A 27897-nucleotide genomic window follows, 5' to 3' on the forward strand; every position below is an offset into this window, starting at 1 on the left:
TTAGGCATCCAGGTATAAAGTTAGGTAGCCCCCCTTCCCCATAGGTATAGGCAGCAGAGTTAACACCCCTTCCCTGTAGGTATAGACAGCAGAGTTAACCCCTCCCCTTCCCTGTAGGTATAGGCAGCAGAGTTAACCCCCTTCCCTGTAGGTACAGACAGCAGAGTTAACCCCTCCCCTTCCCTGTAGATATAGGCAGCAGAGTTAACCCCCCTTCCCCAAAGGTATAGGCAGCAGAGAAAGCCCCCCCCCCCCACCCTTCCCCATAGGTATAGGCAGCAGACTTAACCCCCCTTCCCCATAAGTGTAGGAACAGGGTTAACCCCCCTTTCTCCTTAGGTATAGGCAGCAGAGTCCGTCCCCCCTTTCCCCATAGGTATAGGTAGAGTTAACCCCCCCATTCCCCATAGGTGTAGGCAGAGTTAAACCGCCTTTTACCTCATGGGTATAGGCAGAGTTACCCCCCCCCCCCCTTTCCCCATAGGTATAGGCAGAGTTACCCACCCTCTTCCCCATAGTAATAGGCAGAGTTACCCCCCCTCTCCCCATAGTAATAGGCAGAGTTACCCCCCCTCTCTCCATAGGTATGGGCAGAGTTACCCCCTTTTCCCCGTAGGTATAGGCAGAGTTACCCACCCACCCCTCTTAGGTATAGGTAGATTAACCCCCCTTCCCCATAGGTATAAGCAGAGTTTTAAAAAATGTAAAAAATTATGCTCACCTGATGTCCCACGCACCGATCTCCTCAGCAGCAGGGCTCACGTCTTCTCCCCTCCATAGTACAGGTGCCTATGAGTGATGTCATCGGCACCTGTACTGCATGCTGCGTGGGGGCGGAGGTCACGTCTCCTCTGTGTCAGCTGCAGATGCGGCTCAGACAGAGGGGACGCCTTCTCCTGTATGTGTCTGCTGGGGATCTGGGATGAGTGTCCCGGATCCTCAGTAGTGGCGGGCCCTTAATCCGGCCGGGCCCTCATACGATGTCCGATCGGACCGGCCAATCAGTCCGCCCCTGATCCTGTTTAAAACAAATCTTTCTTCTAATCTTGAAAAAAAACATAACTTTTCCCCAGGATGCAGAAATGTGGTATGAGCAGGGCTTAAAGGGATACTCTGCCCCTAGACATCTCATCCCCTATCCAAAGGTTAGGGGATAAGATGTCTGATTGTGATGGTACGGCCTCTGGGACCCCCCGCGATCACCGTGCAGCATCCGGCGTTCTGAACGCTTGGTGCTGGCAGCCGGGGTCTTGACGTCACGCCACGCCCCCTAGTGATGTTTTGACGTGACGTCACGACCATGGCCACCGGCAACAAGTGTTCTGAACATAATGTTCAGAATACTGGGTGCTGCACGGAGATCACGGGGGGTCCCAGAGGCCATACCGGCAATGATCAGACATCTTATCCCCTATACTTAACCCCAGTTTTGATAATCTTTCTAGATACTGTAGTCCTCCCATTCCCCATATTACCCTGGTTGGCGTCTTTGAACCCTTTCCAGCTCCACTATATCTTTCTTGTACACTGGCGCCCAGTACTGTACACAGTATTCTATGTGTGGTCTGACTAGTGATTTGTACAGAGGTAGAATTATTTCCTTGTCGTTGGCATCTATGCCCCTATTGATGCACCCCATGATTTTATTTGCCTTGGCAGCAGCTGCCCGACACTGGTAACTACTGCTAAATTTACTGTTAACCAAGACTCCTAAGACCTTTTCCACGTCAGTCGTCCCAAGTGTTCTCCCATTTAATACATAATCCCAGCCCGGATTTTTCTTCCCCATGTGCATAACCTTACATTTATCAGTGTTGAACCTCATCTTCCACTTCTCAGCCCAAAACTCCAACCTATCCAGATCCATTTGTAACAGTGCACTGTCCTCTATAGTGTTTACCGCTTTACAGAGTTTACTATCATCTGCAAAGATTGCTACTTTACTATTCAACCCCTCTACAAGGTCATTAATGAATATATTAAATAGAACAGGACCCAAGACTGACCCCTGTGGTACCCCACTAGTAACAGTCACCCAATCAGAATAAGTACCATTAATAACCCCCCTCTGTTTCCTATCACTGAGCCAGTTACTTACCCACTTACACACATTCTCCCCCAGCCCCATCCTTCTCATTTTATGCACCAATGTGGCACCGTATCAAATGCTTTGGAAAAATCCAGATATACAACTTCCAGCGATGGCCCCTGGTCCAGTCTGGAGCTCACCTCCTCATAAAAGCTGATCAGGTTAGTTTGACAGGACCGATCCCTCATAAAGCCATGCTGATATGGAGTCATACATTTATTTTTATTAAGATACTCCGAAATAGCATCTCTTAGAAAACCCTCAAACTATTTTCATACAACCGAGGTTAAATTAACGGGCCTATAATTCCCGGGGTCATCTTTTGCCCCCTTTTTAAATCTTGGCATTTGCCACGCTGGGGAACAGTCCCTGTCACTATAGAGTCCCTGAATATTAAAAAATAGGGGTCTGACTATTACATTAGTTAATTCCTTTAGAACACAGGGGCGAATGCCATCTGGATCTGGTGAAGAAGAATACAGTGGAGAAGAATTTGTTTAATATATTTGCTTTTTCCTGAACCCCGTTTATAATTTCTTCTTTATCGTTTTTTTTTAAAGGGCCAACAGTTTCATTTTTAACCTTTTTGCTATTTGTATAGTTAAAGAACATTTCGGGGTTAGTTTTACCCTCTTTGGCAATGAGTCTTTCTGTCTCTATTTTTGCGGCTTTTATCTGTTTTTTACATATTCTACATTTTTCTCTATAGCTTTTTAATGCTTCTTCACTGCTGTCCTGTTTTAGTAGTTTAAATGCTTTATTTTTGTCATTTATTTCCCCCTTAACATTTTTCTTCATTCATATTGTTTTTTCTTTTATTTCTGACCCTTTTATTCCCATAAGGTTCATACATCTTACAGTGAGAATTTAAGATATTTTTAAAAGGCTCCCATTTAGTGTCAGCATTCTTGTTTCTGAGGACATTATCCCATTTTATATTGTTAAAGGCTTCTCTGAGTTGATCGAACCCTCCAGAGATTCCCTTATTGAAGAACAAGTTATAATGTATTATATTATATTATGATCACAACTTCCTAGGCGTCCTTCTACTTGCACATTAGTTACTCTGTCAGGTCTGTTGGTTAATATTAAGTCTAGTAGGGCGCCCCCTCTGGTCAGGCCATGCACCATTTGGGACAGATAATTGTCTTTAGCTATAGTCAGAAACTTGTTTCCTTTATGAGATTCACAGGTCTCAGTCTCCCAGTTTATATCAGGATAGTTAAAGTCCCCCATTATTATCACCTCGTTCTTATTTGCTGCCTTATTTATTTGCCTCAGTAATTGATCTTCTGCCTCTTCCAATACGTTTGGTGGCTTCTAGCAAACCCCTATCCAAATTTTTTTTAAATGTTATCTCCATATATTTCTACCCATAATTACTCCACATTATCATTTCCCTCCCGTATATCCTCCCGCAGTGCGGCCTTCAGACTAGACTTTACATAAAGACAAACTCCTCCTCCTTTCCGTTTTGTCCGATCCTTCCTGAAAAGACAATAACCCTGTATGTTGACAGCCCAGTCACAGCTATCGTCCAACCAAGTCTCTGTTATACCCACTATGTCATAATCTTCCTCAGACATTTTCAACTCTAGTTCGTCAGTTTTACTGGTCAGACTTCTGGCATTAGTCAGCATGCTTTTCAATGGTGTATGTTTTTTTTTCCTATGAAGCCTATTAAAGGGGTATTCCAGGCAAAAAGTTTTTTTATATATCAACTGGCTCCGGAAAGTTAAACAGATTTGTAAATTACTTCTATTAAACAATCTTAATCCTTCCAATAGTTATTAGCTTCTGAAGTTTTCTGTCTAACTGCTCAATGATGATGTCACGTCACGGGAGCTGTGCATGATGGGAGAATATCCCTTGCATGATGGGAGAATATCCCCATAGGAGCTGGACAGCTCCCGAGTCAGCAGTTAGACAGAAAACAGCAACTCAACTTCAGAAGCTAATAACTATTGGAAGGATTAAGATTTTTTAATAGAAGTAATTTACAAATCTGTTTAACTTTCCGGAGCCAGTTGATATATAAAAAAAAAGTTTTTGCCTGGAATACCCCTTTAACTATTCTAACACCTCCCTCTGCTGCACCCCCAGGTGCATTAATAAGTCCCTCCTCTCTATCTACACTATCTTCCCCCTCTATGTTGTTGGTACCCTCCCCCCCCCCCAGTCCCTAGTTTAAAAACTCCTCCACCCTTCTAGCCATCTTCTCCCCAAGCACAGCTGTACCCTCCCCATTGAGGTGCAGCCGTCCCTACGGTAGAGCCGGTATCCGACAGCGAAGTCAGCCCAGTTCTCCATGAACCCAAACCCCTCCTTCCTACACCAGCTTCTGAGCCACTTTTTTACCTCCCTAATCTCCCGCTGCCTCTCTAGTGTGGCTTGTGGTACAGGTAATATTTCAGAAAATATTAGCTTGGAGGTCCTTGCCTTAAGCTTGCAGCTTAAAGGGGTATTCCAGGCCAAAACTTTTTTTTTTTTATATCAACTGGCTCCGGAAAGTTAAACAGATTTGTAAATTACTTCTATTAAAAAATGTTAATCCTTCCAATAGTTATTAGCTTCTGAAGTTGAGTTGTTGTTTTCTGTCTAACTGCTCTCTGATGACTCACGTCCCGGGAGCTGTGCAGTTCCTATGGGGATATTCTCCCATCATGCACAGCTCCCGGGACGTGACATCATCATTGAGCAGTTAGACAGAAAACTTCAGAAGCTAATAACTATTGGAAGAATTAAGATTTTTTAATAGAAGTAATTTACAAATCTGTTTAACTTTCTGGAGCCAGTTAATATATATATATAAAAAAGGTTTTGCCTGGAATACCCCTTTAAGTCCCTGAAATCATTTTTAAGGACCCTCCACCTACCTCTTACATTGTCATTGATGCCAATATGTACCATGAAAGCTGGGTCCTCTCAAGCCCCACCCAGCAACCTGTCAACCTTATCCATGATGTGCCGAACTCGAGCGCCAGGAAGACAGCACACTGTTCGGCGATCCTGGTCTTTGTGAGAGATCGCCCTGTCTGTCCCCCTAATAATTGAGTCCCCCACTACCAGTACCTGTCTGGCCTGCCTGCACTCCTCCCTCCTTACTGGAGCAGACGCCCCCCTGGCTGTCAGAGGCAGAGTCCTGCTGCAGTACTGCTAGCTCTGAAATGGCATCCCCCTCATCTGCCAACAGGGCAAACTTTTTGGAGTGTACCAGATCAGGACTAGCCTCCCTGACACTTTTCCCTCTACCCCGTTTTCTGACTGTAACCCAGCTAGCTGCCTGACTGTCCTGCACCTAGTGTACTTGCTCAGTGAGCAGGAGACTCCTCTCCAAATTTATCGATGCGTCTCAATGTTGCCAGTTGCTCCTCTAGATCTAGGATCTGGGCTTCCAAATGAACAACTCACACACATCTCGCACAACAATATGCACCCTCAAACTGCTGTTCAAGGATTGCATACATTGCGCAAGATGTACACCGGACTGCGTTTTTCTACGTAGAGGCCATCTAGTTATGGGGATTTCACAGATTAACAGCCAAAAACAGACAGTAAATATTACAATTAAATAAGACCTTGTGAGTTAAAGTCTCCACAGTGTAAGTAAAGTAACACTCACAGTGATCTCAAACTCCTGCTTTCAAACTCTCAGTATTATAACTCTCTTTCACTTCCTCTCTTCCAAAGCCCGCTCAAACAGAGCACACTCAGAACTGAGTCCCAAATTAAGATTTATACACCTGTGAGCAATCTACCCCTCCCCCTAGAGGTTTATTACAGAGAAAAATAAAGAGTGAAAAGTGATCCATCTATGTGCAAATGTAAGTGCTCACACAAGTCACTCCAATTTCACAGATTCACTCTGCACAGTAGATATGTTTCAGTTTTATAACTCTCTTTCACTTCCTCTCTTCCAAAGCCCATTCAAACAGAGCATGCTCAGATTATGGTGTGTGAACATGGCATTAAAATATCTTATGTTCAGAACGCTGGGTTTGGGGCGGCTGTGTTCGTGACGTCACGACCCCAGCTGCCCGAACCCAGCATTCTGAACAAAAGATATCTAGGGACAGAATACCCCTTTAACATATTTTAAGGCCATGTTCACACCTCATAATCGGCTAAAAAAAAAAAACTGCTGTAAATGCAGCCCTTTTTTCTGTGTATGAACATGACCTCATGCTGTTTTCTTTTCTATTTCTTCTAGGTATGAGCTTCCAGATTCTCACCTTGCTGATGAAAAAGTCATGGAAGTGCTTCAAGAAAAAGCCAACTTCCGTAACTTCAAGCCAAAGCCGTTTAATATGAAAGAATTCTATGACCGCACTGGACATGACATCCGTGAAATGCTGCTCAGCTGCAAGTTCCGAGGAGAAGAGTGCGGGGCTGATGACTTTGTTCCAGTAAGATGATGTTTATTTTCACTTATTTGCAAAAATATTTCCCCCCAGATTATGTCTTTGAAAGCCTTGTCCTCAGCATTCCTTTCCCCGACCGTCTTCTTATCACTCATGGCCTATTTGTGCGTGTGTAACATTGTTAATTGTCAGATCACTTATTGAGTCGTAGACTACTTGTTGAGTTACTTGTTGATATAGCTGTGTTGTGCACAGTATGGGCAGTTTTGTGGACTAGCAGATTTATTACATTTACAGTTGATCCGTTATTTTTGACCTTTAGATAATACTGACATATTGACACACTATGAGGGTTGGAAACCAAAGCTTACTTATTGTTTAATGAAAAGAACCTCTGCTGTTTATCCAGAGACATTGGTAGGACGTGAAATGATCAGGAGCATAGGCTCCCAAGTAGAGTTGAGTAATATTGGATTAAGCCTTTTATGGTTGTTATGGTGCCAAAATTAGTTTAGAAAGATCAGGAAAGCTGGCCAGTACTAAATATTTATACAGAAATACTACCTGGAAACACAGCATACACACCATCACACTACATGCATACACACTGTATACACATAGATAGACTGACACTATAAACATGCTATACTGGATAATTCAATACAATCCACATACTATTCATAGTATATAATAAATGTTGTATTGGTTGTTGACAAGCTGCTAGGACAACAGGTATATCCAGGAAATTTGGAGAGTGACAGGACATGTGGTCCAGATAGTAGGTATCTGTGAAAAGCAAAGTATACACTCTGCCTACGACAGGCTATTTGGGTCTAGTTAAAGTGTATATTAACTTTCATTAAAATTTTGCGCAAAATACTTTTTAAAGGGAAACTGACAGTAGGGTCGACTGCTCTAACCTGAACATACAGACAGATAGTGCAGGTGATGCTGATTCAAACACTTCTTACCTGGTGAAAATCAGTGCAGCCATTCAGGAGATATCCATCTTGTTGCTAATATGGTAATTTCTTTACATCTGCAATGGAGGCGGCTGCCGCTGTATGTGCAATGCTTTCGGCTCTGGACGATAAATCTTCCCCCTTCGGTCAGTAACCCTGCCCCTTCATAAATATTCACCCTTCTTCCTCTGCATGTCCGTGAAGGGGCGGAGTTATCTGTCAGAGTGTGCAGGAGAATGCATTGTACATACAGCAGCAGCCCGCCTCCAGTGCAGATAAGAAGGAAAAAACATATTAGCCACAAGATGGATATCTCCTGAACGGCTGCACCAATGTTCACCAGGTAAGGAGTGTATGAATCAGCATCACTCACACTCTCTACCTGTATATTTAGGTTAGTGCGGGTGACCCTGCTGTCAGTTTCCCTTTAAGCAATCTTGTAATTGTTTGTCATTTATTGTGTCAGGCAATTCTACCTTCTTTGGCCAAAATGGTCTCCACAAATTTAACATTAGCCCTGACCATACTGAGGAAGTTGGTGACATCTAAGCTTCAATAATTTCGGACCCAGGGAATCTGTGCACTGCCTCAAGAGTATGTTCACACGTAGTGTATACATTGTAGATTAAATGCTGCAGATTTAGAAGTACACACCTTAGGACTTAACAGGCATACTTTATTTTAAGTGTGCATTTTTTTTTCATAAACGTCAAAAAAATTTTTGCTTTTTTTTATGATTACAGACAAAAGTGCACATGAATAATAAAATACATTATGCTTACCCTTAAAGGGATTATCCACCATATGGTGATTTTAGTATGTACCTGACAGACAATAATGGGAATAGACATGCTTAGGAAGGATCTGCGCTTGTCTTGGGGCTAAATGGCTATGTTGTGAGATTACCATAACACTGTGGCTAGCTTTTTGTGAACTGGTATTTCCTGTTTGAGTTTTTTTTTTTACAACAAATCCCATAATTCAATTTTCCTCCCTCCCACACATCAGCCACCCCACCCATTGAAACATAAATGAGCTGCATCCATTCAAAAGACCTGTGGTTTTTAATCAGGGTGCCTACAGCTGTTGCATTAGTTGCAGATTGATCTCTCTCCCACCAAACGATCCCTCAACCCATTGAAGCAGACAGGTTCCCTGTCATCAGCTGACTAGTGAGTCAGACCTCGGCCGCATTGCAACCTGGGAAAAATCTGAGACAACAGTCATTTTGTATGCTGTTAAAATAAATATTGGGGTGAAAATCACATAAGAATTGTGAGAAAACCGTCACACACAGGTACAGACACTATATTATGAACTACACTAACTTTACAGCCCCTGTAGCATAGTCAAAATTGCAGCTAGGTTGTGTCTGTATGCTCACGCCTGATACAGACACAAAGCCTAATGGGTAGTATAAGCAGACAGTAAACAGGCAATACAGTGATGGCAAACATCACACTTGCTGAGGCATACCCACTGAGCAAATCTTAGTGAGATGCATTTATAGCATACCACTGTATAAGTTATACATATGGTATTTTAGTGCTTCTAAATCTGGACATAGACATAAGGCGGCATTTACACCACGTTTTTGCAATACAGTTCCCGTCTCAGGTTTTTGATGAAAAACGGATTCCTCAAAACCTGACTAAAAACTGTATCAAAACGTGTGTACAAATTTTAACCCGTATACAGTTTGAAAGAAAAAAAGTAAACGTTTTTAACTTTTCACTCCATTATGAATAAAGTTTCACTTGTTTGACTGAAATTCCAAGAAAAAAACTCTGCAAAGTCAAAAACCTTATGGTGTAAACCGGATGGAACCATACGCACATACGGTTCTCTATGGTTCCCATTAACTCCCATGTTAAAAAAAAAACTATACGGTTTCAATACAGTTTTTCACCCTGACCAAAAACCGTGGTAGGCTACGGTTTTGGGTACGGGGGGAAAAAATGGACAAAACCGTACAAGACACAAAGTGGATGCAACCAGATGCATCATTTGGCATACGGTTTTCAATGGAGAGTCAGTGCATACGGTTTTCCATAGGGTTACATACAGTTTTCGACTTGAAAACATATACGGGAACTGTATTGCAAAAATGTGGTGTGAATGCAGCCTAACATTGCTGTTGGCCAAAAATTCAATCAACTAACAATGTCTGATCGTGTGGGTCCCGCTGATGGGGACCCCCGCGATCTCTCCTGCAGCACCCCTGTCATCTGGTGCACGGAGCTCGCTCCGTGCACCAGATGACAGGGGTGCTGCAGGAGAGATCGCGGGGGTCCTTAGTGGTGGGACCCCTGTGATCAGACATCTTATCTATTTGGATAGGGGGATAAGATGTCTAGGGCGTAGTATCCCTTTAATGGATAGAGGGATAAGATATATTTGTATAGGGGGATAAGATGTCTAGGGCGGAGTATCCCTTTAATGGATAGAGGGATAAGATATATTTGGATAGGGGGATAAGATGTCTAGGGCGGAGTATCCCTTTAATGGATAGAGAGAGGATAGCAACTGCCAGACACCTCTATTAGGATAGAGTCATAAAGCTCCCATACACATTAGATGGTCGGCAGAGTTTTACGGACATATCTTATGTGTATGGCCAACTTTACTTTCCCATGGTCCTACAGTAGTTGTAGACTGGAATTTGTAGTGATGTTTCTACCATTTCCTGGACAAACTGTTTTCGAATGACACATATTCGAAAAGAAGACACAGGGTGCGTGCCTCTAAATTGCTTTGATTTAGCAGTTCTGCTGGCGATAAACATAATAATTTTTGTTAAATACAATAAATGATACAATATTCCGTCAGAATGCTCCATCCGTGTCATCGAAAGGAAATCATTTGGCATTTCCCGTCTGCGAATGTCATCTTGCACAAACAGTATAATATCGAGTAGGAAATTGGATCATGTCAAATAGTTCTTGTGAATTTGAGCACCTTTTTAATAATTTATTTAGTGCCTACAAGCTTTTACACTCTGATCCAGTTACATATAATGAGCAATCACAAAGTAAATATAAGCAATAGGTTATGTTTACTGCTCCGCAGACATGGTGCTGGGGATTTACGGCAGACTATACATAACAAGCAGAAGGGATTAGGGAATGCACATTTCAGTCCAGAAGACCTTTATCTAGGTCACAACTTTATGTTAGTTTTCCTTAAAGGGGTTGTGCGCTGCCCTGCCTTTCAGAGCTCTGCTCGCAGCGTCCGGAAGTTCATTACTCTGAACGCTGTGTGCGAGCTTCCGTGTTTGCGGCCGCGGGGCGTGACGTCATGCCCGGCCCCTCGTAACGTCACGCCCGCCCCCTCAACGAAAGTCTATGGGAATGGGGGCGCGACCGCTGTCACGCCCCCTTCCCATAGACTTTGGTAGAGGGGGCGAGCGTGACGTCGCCAGGGGCCGGGCGTGACGTCACGCCCGGCGGCCGCAAACACGGAAGCTCGCACACAGCGTTCAGAGTAATGAACTTCCGGACGCTGCGAGCAGAGCTCTGAAAGGAAGGGCAGCGCACAACCCCTTTAAGCAGCATTCACATCTGCGTTATGAATTCCACTTTTTTGTTCCGTCTAGGAGTAGAAAAACTGAATTCCAAATAAAAGACAGACCCCAGTGGTGTCCAACAGTATTGCTTTTGCTTTCAAAAGTATTGACCTGTCCTAAAGACGTTTCCAAAGTTTTGATCGGTCAGAGTCTGAGTGTTCAGCCACCGACCAACTGTCATAACCAGCAGGAAGAGAAGTGCGGCTGACCAAGACAGTCCCATAGACTTAAAGGGGTTATCTAAGAAAAAACTTTTTATATATATCAACTGGCTCCAGAAAGTTAAACAGATTTGTAAATGTAAAAATCTTAATCCTTTCAGTACTTATGAGCTGCTGAAGTTGAGTTGTTCTTTTCTGTCTAAGTGCTCTCTGATGACACCTGTCTTGGGAACTGTCCAGAGTAGAAGCAAATCCCCATAGCAAACCTCTTCTACTCTGTGCAGTTCCTGAGACAAGCAGAGATGTCAGCAGAGAGCACTGTTGCCAGACGGAAAACAACAACTCAACTTCAGCAGCTGATAATTTTTGGAAGGATTAAGTTTTTTTAATAGAAGTAATTTACAAATCTGTTTAACTTTCTGGAGCCAGTTTATATATATAAAAAAAAAAAGTTTTTTCCTGGAACACTCCTTTAAAGTTTGCCAAAGTTAGCATGCTCTTCTCCTAGCTAGTTTTAGCTAGCAGTCACAGTCTGAACACTCAGACCCCGACTGAACAAAACTTTTCACATGTCTCTACAACAAAAGTTTTTTTTTTAAGTGACAGTACCCACATAACTTATAATAGCAACCATTTGCTTCAGCCAGTAAAAATATCACTACATGCTAAGCTATTTTTTTTTTCATGACAGCATCTGGGAAACAGGTGTCCCCAACACATATGTGAACTGTGCCTTAAAGGGGTTCTCCAGCAGAACGCCTGTACTTACCTCCCTCGCAGCCTATGTTATCACATCACCGGGTCTCCGATGTACTTTCTGGTGCTCAGGTTTGAACGAGACATTGCTCTTGCTCCAATCACTGGCTGAGACAGGCTTTTTTTCTATCAGACATTCTGGTCACATTTATAAAAAAAAAAAAATAATCCTTGCTTGACAACCCCTTTAAATTTGTAAAGTAGAGGTCACGTGAGGTCACGCCCGCCCCCTCAACGAAAGTCTATGGGAAGGGGGCACGACCGATGTCGCGCCCCCTTCCCATAGACTTTCGTTGAGGGGGCGGGCGTGACGTCACGAGGGGGGGGCCTCGAACAGGGAAGCCCACACATAGCATCCGGAGTAATAAACTTCCGGACGCTGTGAGCGGAGCTCCAGAAGACAGGGCAGTGCAGAACCCCTTTAAATGGTTCAAAATGAAAAAGATCTAAATCTTAGGAAGATAAATTGTTTTATATATGCAACTTTCCTGACAATAAGAAAATTTGCCACTTTAATCTAAATGGAGATATACAATGGTGGGGGTCAACCTGATAAATTGTGGGGACTCAAGTGCAGCCTTTGCCTCCATCACAGGACCACATTACTTTCAGATAGGACAGAGTAAAGTCCTATATGACTGTTTAGCATAGCCATATTTTACAGTTTTGAAAAAAATTCCAAAATAATGTTCTAAGATATGAAATGCTGCTTTTCAGTCCTGTGGTCCAGTGGGAGAGACAATGAGACACTTCAGTTACTGTCAGATGTATTGCAGGGTTCGGTACACGGGAGAGAGAGATCAGCGGTGGTCAGACATACGCAAAGTCTGGTACTCAGGAGACAGATCAGCCGTGGTCAGACATATGCAAAGTTCAGGACACAGGAGATAGAAGTAGTGCTGGATCACTGACAAACCAGAATAGTCAGGCCCAGGAAGTACTAAGCTGTAGTTTATTATCAGGCAGTAATTCCTATGTTCATTCTATTAGTTCCAAGTTCAAGTATTATATATTTAGCTCCTGCCACTTTACAAGCATATAAAAAGTTCATAAAGCACATACACATATACAGTGACCCCCCCGACCTACCATGGCCCCGACATACGATCATTTCAAGATACGATGGTCTCTCAGAGGCCATCGCATGTTGAAGGCAGCATCAACATAGGATGCTTTTGTATGTCGGGGCCATCGCATAAACGGCTTTCCGGCAGCGCAGACTGCTTCAGCTGGCACCGGATAGCCGTTTACGGTGCCCTGTGTGGCCCGCTGACGATCACTCACCTGTCCTCGGGGCTCTGGCGCGTCCTCTTCGGGATCCCCTGCATCGTCGGCGTTCTCCATCATCGTCATCACGTCGCTGCGCACGCCGTCCCGTCATCCAATAGGAGCAGCGTGCGTAACGACGTGATGGCGGCGACGGAGAGCGAGGATGCCGGGGAAGCAGAGGCCTTGCCAGAGTGTCGGGGACACCCCGGGGACGCGGCGACAGCGATGGACGGCGACATCCAGGGCAGCGGTGACGGTCCGGAGCAGCGGGGACAGGTGAGTACAACCTTTAATACCAGTGGTCTTCAACCTGCAGACCTCCAGATGTTGCAAAACTACAACTCCCAGCATGCCCGGACAGCCATTGGCTGTCCGGGCATGCTGGGTGTTGTAGTTTTGCAACATCTGGAGGTCAGCAGGTTGTAGACCACTGTCCTATACTTTACATTGCACGGATCCCTCAACATATGATGGTTTCAACAAACGATGGTCCATTTGGAACGGATTACCATCGTATGTTGAGGAACCACTGTATATTCATACACACCACATAACTTTTGACCATGGTAAGACGACGCATAACAGAGGAGACGGCTAGCAGCTCTTCATTTCTTTATTGTTGGGTTGAGAGTCCATGTCTGCACTGCAAGAAGAATCTCCGTGCAGACATTCCACAAACCACAGGGCGCCGGTATAATGCCAGCGCTAGGACCACACAAGAATGTGCCCTGTAAAAGATGGCTATGCTTTCCATGCGGACTCCGCACAAAGAATGATTGTGCCGGAAACATCTGGCGTGGAAATTCCGCCGTGTGCACAGAGCAGAAAAATACTTCAACGGGACTCTGCTGTAGCGGAATTTCCGTGCGGACATTCCTAGTGGAATGCTGCACAGAAATTCTGACATGTGATACATGTAAAAGCATCCTTAGGTTATGTTCACACAGTGTAAAATGAATAGCAAAATACATCAGTAATACATCACAATCAGTATAATAAAAATAAAATAGATCTGTATTTTTAACCTAATAATGTGCTCAATGAAAGTCTTTAGAAGCAAGGCTGCCAGCGCAGACACTGGGGGAGATTTATAAAAACCAGTGTAGAGGAAGAGCGGTGAAGTTGCCCATAACAACCAATCAGATTGCTTCTTTCATTTTCAAGGAGGCCTGGGAAAAATGAAAGAAGCGATCTGTTTGGTTGCTATAGGCAGCTGCATCACTTTTGAAATGATGGATATTTTCTAAACAATGTGTGCACTGACAGCCATTTTTAATATATATATATATATATATATATATATATATATATAATATTCCAAGGAGAGCAGCACAACCTATGAACGTAACTCTGTAGTAGGTGCATGCTGTAAGGGATCCAGGGTTGGTGGTTCCACTCTCATATATATAAGTCCAAAAAAACTGCAGCACACAAAAAATCTTGTGAAAAAAGTATGGATTTATTCCATTTCCAGTGCACAAAAATGGAGCAACGTTTCCGCAGCCTCTCGCTGCCTTTCTCAAGCTCGAGCTTGAGAAAGGCAGCGAGAGGCTGCGGCAATGTTGCTCCGTTTTTGTGCACTGGAAATGGAATAAACCCATACTTTTTTCACAAGATCTTTTGTGTGCTGCAGTTTTTTTGGACTTATATATATATATATATATATATATATATATATATATATATATATGTATATATATATAATTCCTATTACACAGTCATTTTATTCATTCCAATGGTTGATCCTAAAGCTATCATGAGATTAAGTCAACAGTAATGACTGATAATTCACCTGAAGGCACACTGAACATGCAGGTTGTGGGTACTCAGTGAGGAGTACAGAATGTTCAATATCATTTACATGCCTACAATTAATCATTTGGTTTATGGGTAGTGTTGCTCGCGAATATTCGCGATTCGAATATTATTCGCGAATATCGCATATTCGCGAATTCGCGAATTTCGCGAATATAGCGCTATATATTCGTAATTACGAATATTCGTTTTTTTTTTTTTTTTTTTTTCTTCTTCACAGTACACATCACAGTGATCACCCCTCTCTGCTTCCAGCTTGTGTGGTGTAAAGAAGGCTGTAATACTACTGTGTGAGACTGTCGTGCGAAAATTCGCATATGCGAAAATTAGCATATGCTAAATTTCACATATGCGAATTTTCGTTTATGCGAATTTTTGCGGGTGCTACTTTTTTATATGCTGATATTCACATATGATAATTTTCGCATACGCGAATATTCGCATATGCGAAAATGAAATGAGAATATAACGAATATTCGCGAATATATGACGAATATTCGCCCATATATTCGCGAATATTCGCGAATTCGAATATGGCCTATGCCGCTCAACACTATTTATGGGTCACTCAGTATATGTAAAACTATTTAATGCACTGTTCAAAAATGTCTGATCACTTATCATGGCCGGCTTTGCACAGCCGGAAAAAAATTTAAATAGGTTTATTTGAGGACATTTATCATTGTCTTTAGAGCTGTTTTTGTGTGTAGATTTGTCTCTATTTACGCGCAGCGCTGCACCTTAAGCTATTTTTTGCCTTTTCGATTTACACCTTATTTTAAAAAGAGCGTAGAGGCCAGATGTTAAGGGTAATGGATTTTTCAACTGCGACTTTTGCAAAAAAGTCGCAACCCCCCCAATAAGGCGCAATTCTACACCAGACCTAGCGTAGCTTTTTGGTGTATGTGAAGAGTGAAATTTCAGAAAATGTGTATCCTCCACAAAATTTATCACATGCCCTGCAACTATGTAATAAATTTGGTGGAGTCACGCAAAAAAAAACTGCAAAAAAAGAACAAAAAAATTTACTAAATCACACACATCTTAGTAACTGCCCCCCCTCCCCTATGGTTCTTGATTAAAAATTACTTTTACTATTCTTTATGTCTTTTAATATAGCCTTAAGTAGACCTGTCATTAACAAAAACTTTTAAGTCAATGTAGATAACACTGTTATATGTATATTTGTAATCGGCATTGGTTTAAAAATGTATATATTTTTGTCCCTACAGCCATTGTCTGTGTGTCTCCATGATGAGACCAAATACAGGTGGGTGGACAAGTGTGGGTGGACAAGCAGGGCTCTGTGCACTGAGGACAAGCAGGGCTCTGTGCACTGAGGACAAGCAGGACTCTATACACTGGGAACAAGTAGAGCTCTGTGCACTGAGGACAAGCAGGGCTCTGTGTACTGAGGACAAGCAGGGCTCTGTGCAGTGAGGACAAGCAGGGCTCTGTACACTGAGGAAAAGCAGGGCTCTGTACACTGAGGACAAGCAGGGCTCTTTACACTGAGGAAAAGCAGGGCTCTGTACACTGAGGACAAGCAGGGCTCTGTACACTAACGGCAAGCAGGGCTCTGTGCACTGAGGAAAAAAGCAGAGTTCTGTGCACTGAGGACAAGCAGGGCTCTGTACACTGAGGACAAGAAGGGCTCTGTGCACTGAGGACAAGCAGGGCTCTGTTCCCTGGGAACAAGTAGAGCTCTGTGCACTGAGGACAAGCAGGGCTCTGTGTACTGAGGACAAGCAGGGCTCTGTGCAGTGAGGACAAGCAGGGCTCTGTACACTGAGGACAAGCAGGGCTCTGTACACTGAGGACAAGCAGGGCTCTATACACTGAGGACAAGCAGGGCTCTGTGCACTGAGGAAAAAAGCAGGGTTCTGTGCACTGAGGACAAGCAGGGCTCTGTACACTGAGGACAAGCAGGGATCTATACACTGAGGACAAGCAGGGCTCTATACACTGAGGACAAGCAGGGCTCTGTGCACTGAGGAAAAAAGCAGGGTTCTGTGCACTGAGGACAAGCAGGGCTCTGTACACTGAGGACAAGAAGGGCTCTGTGCACTGAGGACAAGCAGGGCTCTGTTCACTGAGGACAAGCAGGGCTCTGTGTACTGAGGAAAAGCAGGGCTCTGTGCAGTGAGGACAAGCAGGGCTCTGTACACTGAGGACAAGCAGGGCTCTGTGCACTGAGGACAAGCAGGGCTCTATACACTGAGGACAAGCAGGGCTCTGTGCACTAAGGAAAAAAGCAGGGTTCTGTGCACTGAGGACAAGCAGGGCTCTGTGTACTGAGGAAAAGCAGGGCTCTGCGCACTGAGGACAAGCAGGGCTCTGTACACTGAGGACAAGCAGGGCTCTGTACACTGAGGACAAGCAGGGCTCTATACACTGAGGACAAGCAGGGCTCTGTGCACTAAGGAAAAAAGCAGGATTCTGTGCACTGAGGACAAGCAGGGCTCTGTGCACTGAGGACAAGCAGGGCTCTGTGCACTGAGGACAAGCAGGGCTCTGTGCACTGAGGATAAGCAGGGCTCTGTTCACTGAGGACAAGCAGGGCTCTGTTCACTGAGGACAAGCAGGGCTCTGTGCACTGAGGGCAAGTAGGGCTCTGTGCACTGAAGACAAGCAGGGATCTGTTCACTGAGGACGAGCAGAGCTCTGTGCACTGACAACAAGTAGGGCTCTGTGCACTGAGGACAAGCAGGACTCTGTACACTGAGGACAAGCCGGACTCTGTACACTGAGAACAAGCAGGGATCTGTTCACTGAGGAAAAGCATGGCTCTGTGTACTGAGGACAAGCAGGGCTCTGTGCAGTGAGGACAAGCAGGGCTCTGTACACTGAGGACAAGTAGGGCTCTGTACACTGAGGACAAGCAGGGCTCTGTGCAGTGAGGACAAGCAGGGCTCTGTACACTGAGGACACGCAGGGCTCTGTGCAGTGAGAACAAGCAGGGCTCTGTACACTGAAGACAAGCGGGGCTCTGTGCAGTGAGGACAAGCGGAGCTCTGTACACTGAGGACAAGCAGGGCTCTGCACACTGAGGACAAGCAGGGCTCTATACACTGAGGACAAGCAGGGCTCTGTGCATTGAGGAAAAAAGCATGGTTCTGTGCACTGAGGACAAGCAGGGCTCTGTACACTGAGGACAAGCAGGGCTCTGTGCAGTGAGGACAAGCAGGGCTCTGTACACTGAGGACAAGCAGGACTCTGTACACTGAGGACAAGTAGGGCTCTGTGCAGTGAGGACAAGCAGGGCTCTGTACATGGAGGACATGCAGGGCTCTGTACACTGAAGACAAGCAGGGCTCTGTACACTGAGGAAAGCAGAGCTCTGTACACTGAAGACAAGCAGGGCTCTGTACACTGAGGACAAGCAGGGCTCTGTACACTGAGGACAAGCAGGGCTCTGTACACTGAGGACAAGCAGGGCTCTGTACACAGAGGATAAGCAGGGTGCTGTGCACTGAGGACAAGCAGGGCTCTGTGCACTGAGGACAAGCAGGGCTCTATACACTGAGGACAAGCAGGGCTCTGTGCACTGAGGAGAAAAGCAGGGTTCTGTGCACTGAGGACAAGCAGGGCTCTGTACACTGAGGACAAGAAGGGCTCTGTGCACTGAGGACAAGCAGGGCTCTGTTCACTGAGGACAAGCAGGGCTCTGTGTACTGAGGACAAGCAGGGCTCTGTGCAGTGAGGACAAGCAGGGCTCTGTACACTGAGGAAAAGCAGGGCTCTGTACACTGAGGACAAGCAGGGCTCTTTACACTGAGGAAAAGCAGGGCTCTGTACACTGAGGACAAGCAGGGCTCTGTACACTAACGGCAAGCAGGGCTCTGTGCACTGAGGAAAAAAGCAGAGTTCTGTGCACTGAGGACAAGCAGGGCTCTGTACACTGAGGACAAGAAGGGCTCTGTGCACTGAGGACAAGCAGGGCTCTGTTCCCTGGGAACAAGTAGAGCTCTGTGCACTGAGGACAAGCAGGGCTCTGTGTACTGAGGACAAGCAGGGCTCTGTGCAGTGAGGACAAGCAGGGCTCTGTACACTGAGGACAAGCAGGGCTCTGTACACTGAGGACAAGCAGGGCTCTATACACTGAGGACAAGCAGGGCTCTGTGCACTGAGGAAAAAAGCAGGGTTCTGTGCACTGAGGACAAGCAGGGCTCTGTACACTGAGGACAAGCAGGGATCTATACACTGAGGACAAGCAGGGCTCTATACACTGAGGACAAGCAGGGCTCTGTGCACTGAGGAAAAAAGCAGGGTTCTGTGCACTGAGGACAAGCAGGGCTCTGTACACTGAGGACAAGAAGGGCTCTGTGCACTGAGGACAAGCAGGGCTCTGTTCACTGAGGACAAGCAGGGCTCTGTGTACTGAGGAAAAGCAGGGCTCTGTGCAGTGAGGACAAGCAGGGCTCTGTACACTGAGGACAAGCAGGGCTCTGTGCACTGAGGACAAGCAGGGCTCTATACACTGAGGACAAGCAGGGCTCTGTGCACTAAGGAAAAAAGCAGGGTTCTGTGCACTGAGGACAAGCAGGGCTCTGTGTACTGAGGAAAAGCAGGGCTCTGCGCACTGAGGACAAGCAGGGCTCTGTACACTGAGGACAAGCAGGGCTCTGTACACTGAGGACAAGCAGGGCTCTATACACTGAGGACAAGCAGGGCTCTGTGCACTAAGGAAAAAAGCAGGATTCTGTGCACTGAGGACAAGCAGGGCTCTGTGCACTGAGGACAAGCAGGGCTCTGTGCACTGAGGACAAGCAGGGCTCTGTGCACTGAGGATAAGCAGGGCTCTGTTCACTGAGGACAAGCAGGGCTCTGTTCACTGAGGACAAGCAGGGCTCTGTGCACTGAGGGCAAGTAGGGCTCTGTGCACTGAAGACAAGCAGGGATCTGTTCACTGAGGACGAGCAGAGCTCTGTGCACTGACAACAAGTAGGGCTCTGTGCACTGAGGACAAGCAGGACTCTGTACACTGAGGACAAGCCGGACTCTGTACACTGAGAACAAGCAGGGATCTGTTCACTGAGGAAAAGCATGGCTCTGTGTACTGAGGACAAGCAGGGCTCTGTGCAGTGAGGACAAGCAGGGCTCTGTACACTGAGGACAAGTAGGGCTCTGTACACTGAGGACAAGCAGGGCTCTGTGCAGTGAGGACAAGCAGGGCTCTGTACACTGAGGACACGCAGGGCTCTGTGCAGTGAGAACAAGCAGGGCTCTGTACACTGAAGACAAGCGGGGCTCTGTGCAGTGAGGACAAGCGGAGCTCTGTACACTGAGGACAAGCAGGGCTCTGCACACTGAGGACAAGCAGGGCTCTATACACTGAGGACAAGCAGGGCTCTGTGCATTGAGGAAAAAAGCATGGTTCTGTGCACTGAGGACAAGCAGGGCTCTGTACACTGAGGACAAGCAGGGCTCTGTGCAGTGAGGACAAGCAGGGCTCTGTACACTGAGGACAAGCAGGACTCTGTACACTGAGGACAAGTAGGGCTCTGTGCAGTGAGGACAAGCAGGGCTCTGTACATGGAGGACATGCAGGGCTCTGTACACTGAAGACAAGCAGGGCTCTGTACACTGAGGAAAGCAGAGCTCTGTACACTGAAGACAAGCAGGGCTCTGTACACTGAGGACAAGCAGGGCTCTGTACACTGAGGACAAGCAGGGCTCTGTACACTGAGGACAAGCAGGGCTCTGTACACAGAGGATAAGCAGGGTGCTGTGCACTGAGGACAAGCAGGGCTCTGTGCACTGAGGACAAGCAGGGCTCTATACACTGAGGACAAGCAGGGCTCTGTGCACTGAGGAGAAAAGCAGGGTTCTGTGCACTGAGGACAAGCAGGGCTCTGTACACTGAGGACAAGAAGGGCTCTGTGCACTGAGGACAAGCAGGGCTCTGTTCACTGAGGACAAGCAGGGCTCTGTGTACTGAGGAAAAGCAGGGCTCTGTGCAGTGAGGACAAGCAGGGCTCTGTACACTGAGGACAAGCAGGGCTCTGTACACTGAGGACAAGCAGGGCTCTATACACTGAGGACAAGCAGGGCTCTGTGCACTAAGGAAAAAAGCAGGGTTCTGTGCACTGAGGACAAGCAGGGCTCTGTGTACTGAGGAAAAGCAGGGCTCTGTGCACTGAGGACAAGCAGGGCTCGGTACACTGAGGACAAGCAGGGCTCTGTACACTGAGGACAAGCAGGGCTCTATACACTGAGGACAAGCAGGGCTCTGTGCACTAAGGAAAAGAGCAGGGTTCTGTGCACTGAGGACAAGCAGGGCTCTGTGCACTGAGGACAAGCAGGGCTCTATGCACTGAGGACAAGCAGGGCTCTGTGCACTGAGGACAAGCAGGGCTCTGTTCACTGAGGACAAGCAGGGCTCTGTTCACTGAGGACAAGCAGGGCTCTGTGCACTGAGGGCAAGTAGGGCTCTGTGCACTGAGGGCAAGCAGGGATCTGTTCACTGAGGACAAGCAGAGCTCTGTGCACTGACAACAAGTAGGGCTCTGTGCACTGAGGACAAGCAGGACTCTGTACACTGAGGACAAGCCGGACTCTGTACACTGAGGACAAGCAGGGATCTGTTCGCTGAGGAAAAGCATGGCTCTGTGTGCTGAGGACAAGCAGGGCTCTGTGCAGTGAGGACAAGCAGGGCTCTGTACACTGAGGACAAGTAGGGCTCTGTACACTGAGGACAAGCAGGGCTCTGTGCAGTGAGGACAAGCAGGGCTCTGTGCACTGAGGACACGCAGGGCTCTGTGCAGTGAGAACAAGCAGGGCTCTGTACACTGAAGACAAGCGGGGCTCTGTGCAGTGAGGACAAGCGGGGCTCTGTACACTGAGGACAAGCAGGGCTCTGCACACTGAGGACAAGCAGGGCTCTATACACTGAGGACAAGCAGGGCTCTGTACACTGAGGACAAGCATGGCTCTGTTCACTGAGGACAAGCAGGGCTCTGTGTACTGAGGACAAGCAGGGCTCTGTGCAGTGAGGACAAGCAGGGCTCTGTACACTGAGAACAAGCAGGGCTCTGTACACTGAGGACAAGTAGGGCTCTGTGCAGTGAGGACAAGCAGGGCTCTGTACACTGAGGACATGCAGGGCTCTGTACACTGAAGACAAGCAGGGCTCTGTACACTGATGACAAGCAGGGCTCTGTACACTGAGGACAAGCAGGGCTCTGTACACTGAAGACAAGCAGGGCTCTGTACACTGAGGACAAGCAGGGCTCTTTACACTGAGGACAAGCAGGGCTCTGTGCACAGAGGATAAGCAGGGTGCTGTGCACTGAGGACAAGCAGGGCTCTGTGCACTGAGGACAAGCAGGGCTCTGTACACTGAGGACAAGCACGGCTCTGTGCACTGAGGACAAGCAGGGTTCTGTGCACTGAGGACAAGCAGAGCTCTGTACACTGAGGACAAGCAGGGCTTTGTACACTGATGACAAGCAGGGCTCTGTACACTGAGGACAAGCAGGGCTCTGTACGCATAGAACAAGTAGGGCTCTGTGTACTGAGGACAAGAAGGCTCTGTGCACTGAGGACAAGCAGGATTCTGTACACTGAGGACATGCAGCGCTCTGTGTACCGAGGACAAGCAGGGCTCGGTGCAGTGAGGACAAGCAGGGCTCTGTGCACTGAGGACAAGCAGGGCGCTGTGCACTGAGGACAAGCAGGGCTCTGTGCACTGATGACAAGCAGGGCTCTGTGCACTGAGGACAAGCAGGGCTCTGTGCACTGAGGACAAGCAGGGCTCTGTACACTGAGAACAAGCATGGCTCTGTGCACTGAGGACAAGCAGGGCTCTGTGCACTGAGGACAAGCAGAGCTCTGTACACTGAGGACAAGCAGGGCTCTGTACACTGAGGACAAGCAGGGCTCTGTACGCTGAGAACAAGCAGGGCTCTGTGTACTGAGGACAAGAAGGCTCTGTGCACTGAGGACAAGCAGGATTCTGTACACTGAGGACAAGCTGCGCTCTGTGTACTGAGGACAAGCAGGGCTCGGTGCAGTGAGGACAAGCAGGGTTCTGTACACTGAGGACAAGCAGGGCTCTGTGCAGTGAGGACAAGCAGGGCTCTGTGCAGTGAGGACAAGCAGGGCTCTGTGTACTGAGGACAAGCAGGGCTCTGTGTACTGAGGACAAGCAGGGCTCTGTGCAGTGAGGACAAGCAGGGTTCTGTACACTGAGGACAAGCAGGGCTCTTTACACTGAGGACAAGCAGGGCTCTGTACACTGAGGACAAGCAGGGCTCTGTGCAGTGAGGACACGCAGGGCTCTGTACACTGAGGACAAGCAGGGCTCTGTACACTGAGGACAAGAAGGGCTCTGTGCACTGAGGACAAGCAGGGCTCTTGGCATTGATGACAAGCAGGGCTCTGTGCAGTGAGGACAAGCAGGGCTCTGTACACTGAGGACACGCAGGGCTCTGTGCAGTGAGGACAAGCAGGGCTCTGTACACTGAAGACAAGCAGGGATCTGTACACTGAGAACAAGCAGGGCTCTATACACTGAAGACAAGCAGGGCTCTGTGCACTGAGGAAAAAAGCATGGTTCTGTACACTGAGGACAAGTAGGGCTATGTGCAGTGAGGACAAGCAGGGCTCTGTACACTGAGGACATGCAGGGCTCTGTACACTGAGGACAAGCAGGGCTCTGTTCACTGAGGACAAGCAGGGCTCTGTGCACTGATGACAAGCAGGGCCCTGTGCATTGAGGACAAGCATGGCTCTGTACACTGAGGACAAGCAGGGATCTGTGCACTGAGGAAAAGCAGGGTTCTGTGCACTGAGGACATGCAGGGCTCTGTACACTGAAGACAAGCAGGGCTCTGTACATTGAAGACAAGCAGGGCTCTGTACACTGAGGACAAGCAGAGCTCTGTACACTGAGGACAAGCAGGGCTCTATACACTGAAGACAAGCAGGGCTCTGTGCACTGAGGAAAAAAGCATGGTTCTGTACACTGAGGACAAGTAGGGCTATGTGCAGTGAGGACAAGGAGGGCTCTGTACACTGAGGACATGCAGGGCTCTGTACACTGAGGACAAGCAGGGTTCTGTACACTGAGGACAAGCAGGGCTCTGTTCACTGAGGACAAGCAGGGCTCTGTGCACTGATGACAAGCAGGGCCCTGTGCATTGAGGACAAGCATGGCTCTGCACACTGAGGACAAGCAGGGATCTGTGCACTGAGGACAAGCAGGGCTCTGTGCACTGAGGACATGCAGGGCTCTGTACACTGAAGACAAGCAGGGCTATGTACATTGAAGACAAGCAGGGCTCTGTACACTGAGGACAAGCAGGGCTCTGTACACTGAGGACAAGCAGGGCTCTGTGCACTGAGGACAAGCAGGGCTCTGTGCACTGAGGACAAACAGGGCTCTGTGCACTGAGGACAAGCAGGGCTCTGTACACTGAGGACAAGCAGGGCTCTGTGCACTGAGGACCAGCAAGGCTCTGTGCACTGAGGACAAGCAGGGCTCTGTACACTGAGGACAAGCAGGGCTCTGTACACTGAGGACAAGCAGGGTTCTGTGCAGTGAGTACACGCAGGGCTCTGTGCAGTGAGTACACGCAGGGCTCTGCAGTGAGGACAAGCAGGGCTCTGGACACTGACGACACGCAGGGTTTTGTACACTGAGGACAAGCAGGGCTCTGTACACTGAGGACAAGCAGGGCTCTGTACACTGAGGACAAGCAGGGCTCTTTACACTGAGGACAAGCAGGGCTCTGTACACTGAGAATAAGCAGGGCCTGTGCACTGAGGACAAGCAGGGTTCTGTACACTGAGGACAAGCATGGCTCTGTGTACTGAGGACAAGCAGGGCTCTGTGCATGGAAGTTCTATGACATGCTCCCAGCTCACATAGCAGGCAAGCCAGAAGCCTGCACAGAGCCCTGCTTGTCCTGTGCTCACTTCCTGTATTTGGACTCCTCATAGAGACACACAGGCTATAGCTGCAGGGACAGCATTTGTTCACCCAAAAATATACACATTTTTTTTAATAATGTATATTACAAATATACATATAATGGTATTATCTACATTATATAAAATTTTTTGTTAATGACAGGAACACTTTAAAGGCATAGTCCAGTATTGAAAAATGTATCCCCTATCCTAAGCTTGGACTTCCCGGGATCTCCCGTAGGGAGCCCCGGCTCTCCGGCAAGATAGCGTGTGTCGACCACTGCATGAAGCGGTGGCTGATATGTCCCCCTCAATACAGGGCTATGACAGAGCCGGAAATTGCTGAAGGCAGCGCTCCGGCTCTTTCATAGAATTGTATTGAGGTGGCATGTCAGCCACTGCTTTATGCGGTTGTCGACACACACCCTTCCCACGGACTGCCGGGGCTCTGTACAGAAGATTGGGGGGGGGGGGGATCTCCTTTAAGTCTCATTGTTATTAGTAGCACTGGAACAACAATTTTAGGGTCATCTTCCTAAATATTTTAATTTTCTTTATTTTATTGACACAATTCATGACTTCTTGGACTTGGCCCATGTATAGTGTAAGCCAAGTGGCACTAGTATCTTTTGTCATATCCTACAGCTGTTTAAATTGTGTGCCAACTATTTTATTAGGTTTGTGTTTATTATACTGATGCATGCTGAGTAAAAAGTCCATAACTTAGGTAAGATCCAGACGGGAGTGCCTGAGCTGATATAAGGGTCAGGAAGCTTGCAGCGTGGTAAAACAGGGCAGCTTGCCCACACATTATGTCAGCATCCCTCTTGTCAGTAGGTACAGGTTTTGAGTATCAGTACAGCTGGGTACACTTCAGCTTCTCTTCCCGCAGAATACCCTGGAGAATGGGTAATACAGCGATGAGGGGGGTTGCTTAAAGTCAGAAAAAAGCAGTACCTTTACTCTAGCCCTGTATGCCTTATATAACTAGGAAGCAATAGGGATTTGAAGAGCTCTCTGTTGAGGGTATAACTGTATTGTAATTACATATTTTATCTAATCTTACATCTAATAATTGTGTCTAATCTTTTCATTTAATTCATTTTCTTTCAGTACATTATTTGCAAAGTCACCCAATATTTTATGTAGATTTTTGTTGGTACACTGTGAAATGGTGTTCACTGGGGACAATGTGCTTTTATAAGCTTCTTCGTATAATGCAGTATTAGCCGCTGATCTTCATCCAGTTCGGGCACTATGCATTAATATGCCTTGGACCTGCACTCCATTGCCTCTGCAATCATTCCTTCTATTCTGCTCTATGCCTTCGACCTCCTAATAAGCTTCCTCTGTTTTCTGACCCTGGACAACCATTTTCATGGCATGATGAAATGCAGTTTGTTGTAAAGTTGTACATATGTTAATTTGTTTTATACTAGGCTTTAATTTTGTTTGGATTTCCTTAAAGGGGTACTCCGCCCCTAGACATCTCATCCCCTATCCAGCGGCAGGACCCCCGCAATCAGACATCTTATCCCCTATTCTTTGGATAGGGGATAAGATGTCTAGGTGCGGAGTACCCAGCAGCGGTAGAGCATTGGGTGCAGCGCCGGAGGTTCGTAACATCACAGCCACGCCCACTCGTGACATCACGACCATGCCCTCTCATTGCAAGTTTATGGGGGCACGAAGCTAAATTTGCACCTGATATCTGGGATGCCGCAGCCACGATCTGGGGACCCCTGCGATCAGACATCTTATCCCCTATCCTTTGGATAGGGGATAAGATGTCTAGGGGTGGAGTACCCCTTTAACAATGACATATATGTCTTGTCTATCTATCTACTCATCACTTATACATGCATTGCACCAAATCTATAGCTCCTGCATTCGGTAGTTCCCCATTAATTTTCATGCATCTCATTAGCAGTCATGTCCTTTTTAATGAATACAATACAGACAGCTCAACCAGCTACATCAATATCAGCTGTCAAACATTGGAAGCTAGTGGCTGGCATGGGATGTGGAATAAGCTCCTTAAGTCAAAATCCCTAAATCAGTAGTTGATGTATGTGTGCATAGGAGCTTGGTTAGTTAATGAATGCTTGAAGGAGTATCATCAAATTGAAGAACTGCTAAGCAGGAAAATTGTTATGATACATAAGCCCCCATGGTATGTTTCCTAATACCAGGTAGAGGTATTACTGGAAACTGCAAATTAAATCATTTGTATCTTCCACCTCGCAGCACACTCTTGTAGCAGCTGTAAGACCATAGCTTGTATACTAATAAAGCAAAGGAGACTTGGGTAATAAGATTTTTTGTACAGCACCTGTCTTCCACATGTCATTTAATAACAAGATATGGTTTAAAGTTGGAGAACTTGGGGAACCATGAAAAGTACTTGTCAATAAAATTATGGAGAAAAGGACACGCAAGCTGACTTGGCAAAATAATTCAATTATACTTCTGAAGAACCCCAGGGAACCCCATAGAATACAGAAAAGCGACAGAAGTCTAATGAGCACTGAAGCTGTACAGTATGTGAACACACAGGCAGAGTAATGGTCCGTTATCTGCAATCCAATGCTGGAGGACCAGCATGCTAAAATTAAATTCCCATCTCCACACATATTATTGTGTAGTATGAACAGGAACTGTCAAGCACATCAATGTACAGTATTAGACCTAACAGGAGCTAATCCAACATTAACCATGACAAAGTTGGTTGTATATTTATTGCTGGAGAGTTCTATTTCTGTATATAGAGTCAGATTGGTTCCTCCAGTGAGCCTCAGCTCTGCCATATTAATAAGCACCAAATGCAATACATCCATAACAGTCCAACCCCACATGGAAGGCAACCCCACATGGAGCCTTTAAAGCCAATCACTTACTAGTTGGGTCTATTTGTTATGAGATGATTTATAAATAAATTATTAGACCATATGTCCTAAATGTTCAATAATAAGCAAACATAATAAATTAAAAGTGAATGTGTCAA

The 27897-nt window shown here is 46.5% G+C and overlaps 1 protein-coding gene across 4 annotated transcripts in view; it reads left to right on the forward strand.

Annotated features, from left to right (window-relative positions):
- The window catches only part of ASIC1 (acid sensing ion channel subunit 1), a 355544-nt gene that overhangs the window by 152498 nt on the left and 175149 nt on the right, over positions 1-27897 (forward strand). For all 4 annotated transcript variants that reach the window (XM_056555379.1, XM_056555377.1, XM_056555378.1 and 1 more), the window contains exon 3: positions 6300-6495. In XM_056555379.1, coding sequence (XP_056411354.1) covers positions 6300-6495 — 196 coding nt within the window. The remainder of the gene's footprint in view (positions 1-6299; positions 6496-27897) is intronic.

This window comes from Hyla sarda, chromosome 2, assembly GCF_029499605.1.
Source record: "Hyla sarda isolate aHylSar1 chromosome 2, aHylSar1.hap1, whole genome shotgun sequence".
In the NCBI taxonomy this organism is placed as follows: domain Eukaryota; kingdom Metazoa; phylum Chordata; class Amphibia; order Anura; family Hylidae; genus Hyla; species Hyla sarda.